The 12,381-nt window shown below is 42.7% G+C and overlaps 1 protein-coding gene across 3 annotated transcripts in view; it reads left to right on the plus strand.

Annotated features, from left to right (window-relative positions):
* The window catches only part of PHIP (pleckstrin homology domain interacting protein), a 339,268-nt gene that overhangs the window by 12,631 nt on the left and 314,256 nt on the right, over window positions 1-12,381 (plus strand). For all 3 annotated transcript variants that reach the window (XM_050950076.1, XM_050950077.1, XM_050950079.1), the window contains 2 exons: window positions 908-1,058; window positions 1,144-1,242. In XM_050950076.1, the coding sequence (XP_050806033.1) occupies window positions 908-1,058; window positions 1,144-1,242 (250 nt within the window). The remainder of the gene's footprint in view (window positions 1-907; window positions 1,059-1,143; window positions 1,243-12,381) is intronic.

Raw genomic sequence — 12,381 nt, forward strand, 5'->3', positions numbered from 1 at the left:
AATCTAAGATGTTCAAAAAAATAGATAAGGACTTTGATTTGCCTTTTCTGGACAAAATCTAGTTTTAAACTGGTTTGATATTAAAATCAAACAGCTATCATAAAGCATATGTGATCGATGTTAGAAATGTGCTTTGATGCCAGTGCCACACAGTTGACAAGAAGTATGTGATCTCCAAATCAACCTGAAAAGGTTTCCCCTCCTTATTTCACCAAAGGCATGGATTTCTTTGAATAAATAGTGTATAATATGGTTTTAAAAATTTATTTGACTCAAATTTTTTTGACTCATGAAAGTTATACTTAAAATTTTAAATTACAGAGATACTGGTCATGCCTTCATAGCTAAGGCTGAGTTTTTTTACACTTAACATTGAGATTGGCTCTCAATTTTATGTATGAAGAATACAGTCAATCATCTCAAAATTTGCAGCACTTACTCTTTGAGTATAGAGTGACTTTTCTAAGAACTGTATGAGTATCAGGATATCTTACAATACTATTTTCTCATTTTGTTTCAAAGTAATTTAAATTGATCAGAAGCATATTTAAACATGAGGTTGGACACATTCTTTGTATTTTTCTATTACCTACAATGACTGAAGAGCTGCTTTATGCTTTCTGTCATTCATGTAAGTTACAAAATCGTAAACGTGCACTGCGCTTATAATACACTTGGTATACTTTGAACAGAGGAAATTAATTAGTATCAGCTGGAGTAAATTTACCATCTTAAAGGTTTTTATCTGTTTTGATCATTTGTTTAGTTATAAACTATTTTTTAGTTTGCTCATTTCTGTTAAGAATTTTGGTAACAAACTTGACAAGAAAATGAGGACTTCAATAGTAATATTATAAAAATGATTGAGTTCACCTTTATCACGTTTTTTTTTTCTGTCACATAATAGGTGAAGTATTATAGACACTTGGCACCTGATCACTTGCTGCAAATATGCCATCGACTTGGACCACTTCTGGAGCAGGAAATTCCTCAGAGTGTCCCTGGAGTGCAAAGCTTATTAGGAGCTGGAAGACAGTCTTTGCTTCGCACAAATAAAAGTATGAAAATTCACAAGGGGGCTTAAAGACGTCATTTTCACTATTTCATGCTGTATTTTCATGTTTGTAATTTTTTTGTAAACAGGTTGCAAACATGTTGTGTGGAAGGGATCTGCTCTTGCTGCATTACATTGTGGAAGGCCTCCAGAGTCACCAATAAATTATGGCAGCCCACCTAGCATAGGTAAGTCAATTTCGTTATCACACTGAAAAGTATGACATTGCTAGTGCAGCATTCGTAAATTCAGCAGAAATTGTTTATTGGTGTGATAGTTGGGTAACGGTGTATTTGTATTTACTCTCTTATGTGCCATGTACCTTGTGCCTACCATTACTTCTGTTAGGGTGGTCAGTGATCCTGTTTTAAACATGACAGGATGTACAATGTAGGTCCAAATATCATCAATCCTGTTTTGAAGCTTATTTGTTTTATTTGAGCTTTGAGCTATGAATTTAAATAAAGTATTTCAAGATTATAAAAACAAGCAAACAATATTTGGCTAGCTGACAACATGGTTGCAAAAATGAAGTAGTAATAAGCTGCAGATAGGATTGCCTATCATGTTAATCACTTATTTGAACTCAAGACACCATGATCTGTCTCCACTTCTGGAAAATACAATAGTATATGCTGCTTGCCAGAATTCTTTTCTTTGAAGAGATTTTTTTAGTGTAGGGCCTTGTAGCAGAGAATATTGTTTCTCTGCTTTGACTGTTTAGTCCCATTTGCTTATTTCTTAGTTTCGTCCAGATTTGCTTTGTGCTATAGCATGGAACATGCACACGTTCTCTCTCTGTTGCAAAATGGCAGAATTACAGAAGTCTAGAAAGGTATATTTTGCTTTCTCTTCTTTTTTGTTCTTCTGTGATTACTTTGAAGTTCTCACTTTGTCACTGAGGAAGTGTTTCATTAGCCTTCAGCCTCTAATGAGGGACAGTTGTTTTGTCTTCATGACCCTCCTGGAAGTAAAGAGATGTACATGGTTTAGGAGGGAACTCATGGAGTCTCAGTCTCTTCCTGTTGTAGAAAGGATAGCAGTGAGCAGAAATCTCACATTTTAAGCTTCCATTCATGCAGTCCTGCCATAGTTCCCCATTCCATAAGGACAATAGCTCAGTGAAAATAGGTATGTTGGCAGTGAGTGAAAACTTACCCAGAACCTCTTCAGGTTTAACACTGAGTTAACAATATTTCGAGTTCTTCAATGAGTTGTTAGATTCCTCTTACTTTAAGAAATCAAGTTGGTCTTCTCTTCCTCCATTGTAAACTCCCCAGTAAAAGTGATAGATGTCAACATAAGAGCAGTTTTGACATTGATTTTACAACGATGACATAAATGGAAGGAGACTTGTTTAAATTTAATTTTTTCTTGAGGGAAACTAAATTTAAAACAGGAAAAAAAATCTTTTTTTTTTTTTTTTGGAACCTGCTGGGGGGAAGGTTATGGGCGGTGGGGACAGAACAAAACAAACGTTAATCTAGGAAGCAAGTTCTACCAGATGTCTTCAATAGCTCTTCTGGGACTGAAATGGGGACCTCTCTCAAATAAGTTTTCAGGCCTTGTATATTAAGCAGCAGAAGGGTGGATTGATTTAACACTTGTTTAAATCAAGATTTCTTGCTTGCTGATTTAAGTAATTGATGTTAATCTTGTTTTGGATTTACTTTTTAGTTATTTTCCTAAAGAAAGGTTCATTTTCATTAGTTAGTATAAGTATAAAAACATGTTGTTGGAACACCATATAGCCCATATATTAAATTTGGTACTTTCTGTTAACCAGGAGGATACATTATGTCTATACATGCTTATTTAAAGACTCTCATAATTTAACATAGATTTATTCAGATCCTAAAAGTTATTCTTGGTATTTGTGTTAAGTTGCGTGTAGATGGGAATTCAGTTGATTTAAAATGTACAAAAACAGCATTGAAAAATTGCTTTTATTAGTTAAATAAGACTATCTTAAATGTGTTGGATATTTTTTCTTATGTAAGCTTATCAAAACATATTAACTGATTTATTGAAGGAAGTATTAACTGTAGTTAGTGAATTGACAGATTGCTTCTGGTCTCTGTGGGCCAGATTTTCAAAGGCATTTAGGCACCTAAAGATGCAGTTGGGTGCTTTTGAAAAATTCCACTTGACACCTAACTGCACCTTTGGGTGCCTAAATACTTTTGAAAATCTAGCCCCATTTCCTTACGTTTTTAGAATTAGATCTCATCTTCTCCCACCTGGTTTTTATTCATAGACTGGAAGAGGAAAACAAGCTTTCCTGCTTTTTCAACTCAGTTTCTCAGCTTTGAATGAACTAGCCCAAATGAAGAAAATATTTTCTCAGCAGTTGCTAGTTAAACTGAAACCAAAAGTTGTTAATGCGACAGTTTTTCTGCACAACAGAAACTGAACGTTCTTACACTGTAAATAATATAAATACTAGCATTTACACCATTCCAAGGACTAATAATGTTATATATGCGTGGTTCTCAAACTTTTTTTTTTCATGGACCACTTGAAAATTGCTGAGGGTCTCGGCAGACCACTTAATGATCTTTCCAAATGTTGTTTGTACCATTAGCTAACTGTTGTAAAGCACTTTGGATAAAAGTGCTATATATAAAAAAAAATAATGAACGTTTTTTGTTCTACAAATAAAAGCACACTACTCATATTTTAATATCAGTAGTTTTACCTTTCTAATGCAATGGATGTGCTCTCTCTCTTCCTCTGCGGCAGTCCCTGAGCTGGGGCTGGGAAAGAGGGGGGGTGGGAGGAGTGTCTCTCCTCAGCCGCAGAGCTGAGGCTGGGAAGGAGGGCCATCTCTTACTGGCAGTCGCAGCCCTGGAGCTGGGGAAAGTCACCTCTTTCTCTGGCCGCTGCAGCCCTTCATGTCCCAAATTTCCCCCCCCCCCCTTTCTTCTCACCCCACTGCTCCCTCCCACCTACCCTCTATTCCCCCCAAGGCCACCACCTCACCTTACATGTGCGTCTTCTCCAGGGTCAGGGCATCTAATTAGTGGCGCCATGCCTGCATGGTGCCACTAATTAGGTGGGTGGCCCTTCATTCTCTCATGTGTCGCTGCCCAGGTGCGCACCTTAGAGGGAACTATCCGCAGACCACCTGCATGGAGCTCACAGACCATTGGTGGTCTGTGGACCACAGTTTGAGAACCTCTGATATAGATAATGCAGTATATGACATTGTGACATATTTAGAATGTTTGAGTTGTCTGTTTTCCCCCTTCCTTCGTGTTACTTAATTCAGCACCTTTTAAGGACATAAGAATGGCCATGGTGGTCAGTCCATCATCCACCTAACCCACTATCCTGTCTTCCGACCGTGGTCAGTGCCAGATGCATTGAGGGAGGGAACAGAACAGGGCAGTTACTGGGTGATCCATCCCCTGTTGTCCTGCCCCAGCTTTTGGCAGTCTGAGGTTTTGGGACACCTGGAGCATGGGATTGCATCCCTGACTATCTTGGCTAATAGCCATTCGTGGACCTGTCCTCCATGAATTTAATTCTTTTTTTAACCCAATTATATTTTGGCCTTCGTACCATTCCCTTGCAATGAATTGCACAGGTTAACTGTGTGCTGTTTGAAATACATCCTATGTTTGATTTAAACGTGGCTATTAATTTAATGGGTGACCACTGGTTCTTGTGTTATATGAAGGGGTAAATCACACTTTCCCCACACTGTTCATGATTTTATAGACCTTTATCATGTCCCCACTCAGTCGTCTCTTTTCTGAGATGAATAGTCCCAGTCTCTTTAATCTCTCCTTGTATGGAAGCTGTTGCATAGCCCTAATCATTTTTTGTTGCCCTTTTCTGTACCTGTTGCAATTCTAATATATCATTTTGGAGATGGAGTAACCAGAACTGGACACAGTATTCAAGGTGTGAGTGTACTACAGATTTCTGTGGTGGCATTATGATATTTTTCTTACGTATTCTTTTCCTAATGGTTCCTAATATTAGCTTTTTTTGACCTGCCACTGTTCATTTGGGTAGATGCTTTTAGAGAACTATCCACAGTGACTCCAAGATCTTTCTTGAGTGGTACTAGCTAATTTAGATCCCATCAGTTTGACTGTATAATTAGGATTCATTTTTCCAGTGTGCATTACTTTGCATTTATCAACATTGAATTTTATCTGCCATTTGGTTGTCCAATTTTATGAGATTCCATTGTAATTTTTTGTCAGCTTTGGATTGAACTATCTTAAGTAGTTCAGTATCTTCTGCAAACTGTGCCACCTCACTGTTTACTCCTTTTCCAGATCATTTATGAATGTATTGAACAGCAGAGGTCCCACAGATGCTTAGGGGACCCCGTTATAAACCTCTTTCCTTTGTGAAAACTGACCATTTGTTCTGACCTTTTGCGTCCTATCTTTTAACCAGTTATTTATTCTTAAGAGGTCATTCCCTCTTATCCCATGACCTCATGCTTTGCTTAAGTGTCTTTGGTGAGGGACCATATCAAAGGCTTTCTGAAAGTCCAAGTTCACTACATCCACTGGATCACCCTTGTTCACATGCTTGTTGACTCCCTCAAAGAGTTCTAGTAGATTGGTGAGGCATGATTTCTATTTACAGAACACGTGTTGACTCTTCCCAACAAATTGTGTTTCTGTGTCTGATAATTCTGTTCTTACTATAGTTTCAACCAGTTTGCCTGGTACTGAAGTTAGGCTTACTGGTTGGCAATTGACAAGATTGCCTCTGGAGCCTTTTTAAAAATTGATGTTATGCGAGATATCCTCCAATCCTCTGGTACGGAGGCTGATTTAAGTGGTAACTTACATGCAGTTTCATATTTGAGTTCCTTCAGAACTGTTGGGTGAAAACCATCTGGTCCTAGTGACTTATTACTGTTTAATTTATCAATTTGTTCCAAAACCACATCTTTTGACACCTCAGTCTGGGACAGTTCCTCAGATTTGTCACCTGAGCCATTCCTTTGACGTGTGGCTGTCTCTCTCTCATCCTCTCCAGTAATGACAGATGCAAATAATTCATTTAGCTTTTCTGTAATGGCCTTGTTTTCCTTGAGTGTGCTTTTAGCACCCTGATCATCCATTGGCCGCACTCTTTGTTTGACAAGCTTCCTGCTTCTGATGTACCGGGGGCAGCACCATTTAGAGAGGGCAGGGGTAGCACACCCCCCCTCACCCCGCATTGATGGAGATTGAAGGGGTATGGGGGAGACAGTGCCCCCCCAAAATGGATACATGGGAGAATAGAAATGATATGTGGGGAGTGGCACCCAAATTTCTGCCTTCAATTTGGTCCTGCTCCCTCCCCAAGGGAGGAATGTTCAATATGGGGGTGGTGAGCTGTGTAATGGCTGCCGTGTCCTCCAGGCTCAGGTTGATGTAGTCCTCTGTGCCTGGAAACCACTGGGTGCCAGTGGCCATGTTAACTGTGTACGACAGCATGGCCTGCTCCGGTACACACACAGCCATAAGGAGTAGAGCTTCCCCCACTGTGCCAGCTAGGGACTGAGTGCATGGATGGGCTCCCCAGCAAGCACCCCCTCAGACACAGCCCCTCTCTGCACCCTGAGCTAAGCCCCCACCACAGCACACGCCAGTAGCTACCCCTCCCTTCTTGCTCCCTGAGCTACACCCCTCTCTGCACACAACCCCTAGCACCCCCTCTGCCTGTATCCTGAGCTACTCCCCTGCTTGCACACAGACCCTAGCTATCCCCTGCTGCATCCTGAGCAGTTTTCAAATGTTTTGAGCTGAGCACTCCTCTGAGTTATAATGGTTGGTCTCTCTGTCTCCCCCCCATTCCCCCAATTATCTGCAAAAAAGTGCCTAAGTAGCCCCTGGAATCATGATTAAAGTTGTGCCCCTTTCCCCCAACCTGAAATGGCACCCCTGTGATGTTCTTAAACATTTTTTTACTGTTAAGTTTAGTGCCTTCTAGTTGCTCTTCAGATTCTTTTTTGGCCTGCCCTCTAATAAACTTTTAAACTTGACTTGCCAGAGTTTATTCTCCTTTCTGTTTTCCTCAGTTGGATTTGACTTACAATTTTTTAAAGGATTTCTTTTTGCCTCTAGCTGTCTCTTTTTTACTCAGTTGTTTAGCCATGGTGGCATTTTTTGGTCCTCTGACTTGTTTTAGGGCTTTGTGTGTGTGTGTGTGTGTGTATACGCATCTAGTTTGAGCCTCTGTTATGGTGTTTTTAAATAGTTTCAGTGCAGTTTGCAGGCATTTCACTCTTGTGACTGTTTCTTTTAATTTCTGTTTAATTAGCTTCCTCATTTTTGTGTAGTTCCCTGTTTTGAAGTTAAATGCTGCCATGGTAGGGTTTCTTTAGTATTTGCCCCCTACTAGGATGTTAAATGTAATTACCTTATGGTTGCTATTACTGAGCGGTTTCCCACTTGGACCAGACCACTTGCTCCACTTAGTACTAAATCAAGAATTTCCTTTCCTCTGATAGGTTCCAGGACTATCCGCTTCAAGCAGCAGTCATTTATGGTATAGAAATTTTATCCCTGCATCCTGTTCTGAGGTGACATGTACCCAGTCAGTATGGGGATAGTTGAAATCCACCATTATCATTGCGTTTTCTGGTAGCCTCTCTAATCTCCCTGAGCATGTTACCATCCCTATCAGCATTCAATCCATTTTTTTCCATTTTGGGGGGAAAAAAAAGATTAAAATAATGTGAGAGTGATACATATGGCCTAAAATGGAACAGTTCTAGGCTTTTTGATCTAGAATTTGCTGATGACATTGTCATCTTCATTGATAAGAGCAGTGGACTACAAAAATGCACAAACCAAGTGAAAGAAGTAATGGAGAAGATAGGTTTGAGATGCAATGCAAAGAAATGTAAAGTCATGTTAATGGGGACTATAGGGATAGAAATCAAAATTGAAGAAGAGAAACTAGAGATGGTGGACAATTTTACGTATCTTGGAAGTACCATCTTGGCTGATGGTACTACTTCAGAGAAAATAATAAGAATTGGGAAGATAAATGTTGCATTTAGAAGACAGAAAAACATATGAGAACTCAAAAACATCTGCCTCAAGATAAAACTGAACGTGTACAAAGCAGTTATCGCCATCACAACATACAGCAGTGAGACATGGCAACTTACCAAGAAAGAGATGCAAAACCTGGATGCATTTAATCACAAATGTCTGAGATGAATATTGGGAATAACATAGAGTTAGGAAGATGAATGAAGAAGTCAGTAAAATTACTAGACAAGGCATCCTCTCACAAATAATCTACAAAAGAAGACATCAGTGCCTGGGACATATACTGAGAATGGAAGAAGAACGCTTACTAAATACCGCCCTTGAATGGAAGCCAGAAAATGCAAGAAGAAAGCGTGGAAGACCTCAAATAACATGGAAACGAACAGTTCTAAACAACATTAAGCACTTCAACATGAAATGGGAAGATTTGGAGAGAAGGGCAGTTGACAAGCAAGGATGGCAGGTATGGGAAGCCAAATGTGCAGCAAACCGTGGGATGGTCTAAGGTCTAATCAGCATTCTGGTTAGGAGGTCGGTAGTATATTCCTACTGCTGTAGTCTTACTATTCAAGCATGGAATTTCTATCCATAGAAATTCTGTGGTACAGATTGATTCGTTTTAAGATTTTTACTATGTTTGACTCTGCTTTCTTTTGCATATAGTGCCACTCCCTCAATAATGCGATCTGCTCTGTCATTGCTATATATTTTATATCCTGATATTATGTTTCTCATTGATTATCAGGAAGTTTCTGTGATGCCTGTTCTATCAATATCTTCATGTAATACCACGCACACACATTCATCCTTTTTAGTATATATACTTCTTGCATTTGTATTTAAGCACTTACATAATTTGTCAATATTTAGTTGTCTGCCTTCATGTAATGTAATTAAATGGGACTCTGTTTTTGTTTGACTGTTTCTCTTAAGTTCCAGAACTGTATTTTATCAGCTTCTGTCTCCTGTCTTTAACTCATTAAAATTTGAAGGCTTGTTCATGTAGCATATTTTTATTTAAATGATTATAGTAAGTTTAGGCCTTACTATAGGTTCTCATAATTTCAAATTTAATTTTAAACAGGTTTATGTTTAAAGAAAAATTTATTTAAACACACAAAATCCAATTAAAATTGAATTTTATTTTTCTTTGAGTGGTATCCATAGGGGACTGGCTCTGGCGCCCTCTGGAGTGGTGGCCATATGGCTCAGTATAAGGGATGTCGCTGGCTTCCCCTACCTTCAGTTCCTTCTTACTGCCAGTGACAGTGCTGGAACATCTTGGTTTTGCAAACCTCCTCTTTCTCAATCCATCGATACAGACCTTTCCCTGTAAATAGTTAAGTCATTAGTTTCCCTTAGTATAGTTAGTCAGTCAGTCTTGGATGGGACTCAGCCTAGGGACAGAATATACCCCAGGCTTCAAACCCTGTGATCGCTGTGTTTAAAAAACAAAAAACAAACCAAAAAAAAAAGTACCCATCAGCGATCCTCATAGTAACTGTCGGAAGTGCCTGGGCAAGACCCATATCAGCAACAAGTGTCTTATCTGTAAAGGGATCAAACCTTGGACCAAAAAGGAGTGAAACTTACGTCTCTGGGCACTCCTGATGGAATCAGTGCTGACACTGGCACCGGAGCTGTCCAGATCAGACTCTGCTCCAGTACCACTGCACTGGTACAGAGCACTCTGCCAGTGCCATCTTTGGGCTGATGCTGATCTCTGTCCTCGGCACTGTCCAGAAGGCAAAGAGAGGCTTGGAGGGAACGATCTCCTAATCCCATTAAAGGGAAGGAGAGGGTTGGAGAGGAGAAGAGACCCGAGAAGGGCAGCTTCTCACCTCTAAGTGGGAGTTGGGCCCCAGCTCAGTTCGGAACGGGTTAGCCCATCCCAAGACGTGCCTGCCACCCCAGACAGTGACGCGGGCGTCCAGAACCTGGACATGGCGTTGATGCCTGAGGCCCTGCAGGCAGCGCAGGACATATTAGTCTTACCCCTGCCGGTCACACCTGTCAGGGTGGTGTCCCATTCTAAGGGCGAATGTGCCCTGGGACCTTTCCAGTGGCCCCTATCTGTGTTGCCCGCTCCCCTCCTTAGGAAGTGTCCCGCCATCGGTCGCCCGTGCAGAGCTGCCAGACCTCAGTCATGGGGAAACAGACCCGTCAGAGCCCCCACTGGTCTTCGGATTTGGGGCACTGTTCACCAGGCTCGAAACGCAGATCACTGGTGACTTGGTGCAGGATCATGGAGGTGCATCCATCCCTGCAGCACCAGTATTGGGATCAACCTAGTGTCCGACAACGGTCCCAGCAGCCTCGTTGCCAGTTGCTGGAGCGCTGTTACGGATCGCCATCAGGTCAGCGTTCCCCACCTTGATGGTCGACTCAGTCCTGCTCTGCAGACCAGCACCGCTGAAGAAGCACGAGGTGTAGATCGCTGGGCCGCTGTTGACGATCCTCTGAACGCCGTCGATATCTTTCTGTCCTTCCTTCCCCGTGCCTCTTCAAGGACCCTTCTCATGAGCAACTGCTTGCCGAGGAGGTTCAGAGCCTTCTGCAAGTAGGGGCTGTGGAGGAAGTCCCTCGGGAGTACAGAAGCAAAGGATTCTACTCCTTGTACTTTCTGATCCCCCAAAACCGTTCTGGACCTGAGAGACCTCAACAAATATCTCCCTGGCTTCTCTCATTCCTGCGCTGGATCTGGGAGACTGGTATGCCGTCCTCGATCTGAAAGACATTTACTTCCACATACTGATATTCCAAGGACACAGGCGATTCCTGCATTTCACGGTCGGCCCCACAGACTACCAGTTCGTGATGTTCCTGTTTTGGCCAGGCTACAGCTCTGAGGGTGTTTACCTAATGCATGATGGTGATGGCCTACATCAAGCGTTGAGGTATCCAGGTTTACCTGTACCTTGATGACTGGCTTATCAAGGGCCACTCCAGGTCTCAAGTCCAGTGAGCGGCGTGCTGTGTCCTGGACCTGTTGATAAACAAGGAAAAATCAACGTTAATCATGGCTCAAAGGATAGAATTAATTGGAGCCATCCCCGACGCCACCCATGCCAGAGCATTTCTGCTGTAAAACAGGTTCAAGACGCTAGTGAATCTCATTGCCGGAGTCTCTGTATATCCCCTAATCACAGCCTGGGTCCATCTCAGGCTGTTGGGCAACATAGTGGCATGCACTCGTTCGCCATGCGAGGCTCAGGCTGTGACCCCTTCAGTAGTGGCTGTCAACAGTGTACATCCCATCCAGACTTGATTTAAACAAGGTTGTCGCGATTCCACCGAAAGTACTCAGCTCCCTGCAGTGGTGGGCCTATCCGAGGACATCCTGGAAGGAGTTCTGTTTGAGAGTCCTCTGCCCTTGGTATCTCTGATATTGGATGCCTCCAATCTCACCTGGGGAGCACATCCCTGCTCGTTGTGGACACAAGGGATGTGGTCCCCAGAGGAGCTGCCATTGCATGTATACGTCAGGGAGCAGAGGGCAGCACCAGTATTGGGATCGACCTAGTGTCTGGCATTGCAGAGGGCAATCCCCCCCTAGCCAGGGGGAGTCTTTCTGCCATACCTTTCCGGTCTAAGTATGGAGGTTCTCACGGACAACACAACCTCAATGTTTGTTTTACATCAACAGGCAAGAGATGGCCCACAGCTCATCGACTGTCAGGAAGCGCTCTGTTTGTGGATCTTTTGCATCCAGCACAACATCCATTTCAAGGCATTGCACCTCCCTGGCGTCCGGAATGTGCTGGCAGATTGCCTCAGCAGGTCCTTCTCTCCCCACAACTGTTCCCTCCAGCCGGAGGTTGTCCAGATACTTTTCTGACATGTTCGCCACCAGACAGAAGAGGAAGTGTGCCAGCAATTCTGCTCTCTCTAGGGCTTAGGCAGGAACTCCCTCTCTGATGCATTCCTGCCAGTTCCGCTGGTCAACAGGGTCCTAGCAAAAGTCAAGAGACGAGGTGGGAGTCGTTGTGATTGCCCTGGCGTGGCCTCGCCGGCACTGGGTTCGGCATGCTCATGGACCTGGCCATGGTTCCCTCATGGCCGCTGCCCAGCCATCTGGATCTCCTCTCGCAAGACCACAGTCTGCTCCTGCACCCAAACCTTCCATCTCTCTACCTCATGGCTTGGTTGCTGAGTGGCTGAACCTGGAGGAAAGGGCCTGCTCCAGTCAGGTACAGCAGGTCGTCTTGGAAAGCAGAAAACCTAGCACCATAGCTACTTGCTTTGCAAAGTGGAGGCGGTTCTCCTGCTGGGCTGAGGTGCATGGCATCTCCACGACAGTCACCTGTG

This window comes from Gopherus flavomarginatus, chromosome 4 (assembly GCF_025201925.1).
Source record: "Gopherus flavomarginatus isolate rGopFla2 chromosome 4, rGopFla2.mat.asm, whole genome shotgun sequence".
In the NCBI taxonomy this organism is placed as follows: domain Eukaryota; kingdom Metazoa; phylum Chordata; order Testudines; family Testudinidae; genus Gopherus; species Gopherus flavomarginatus.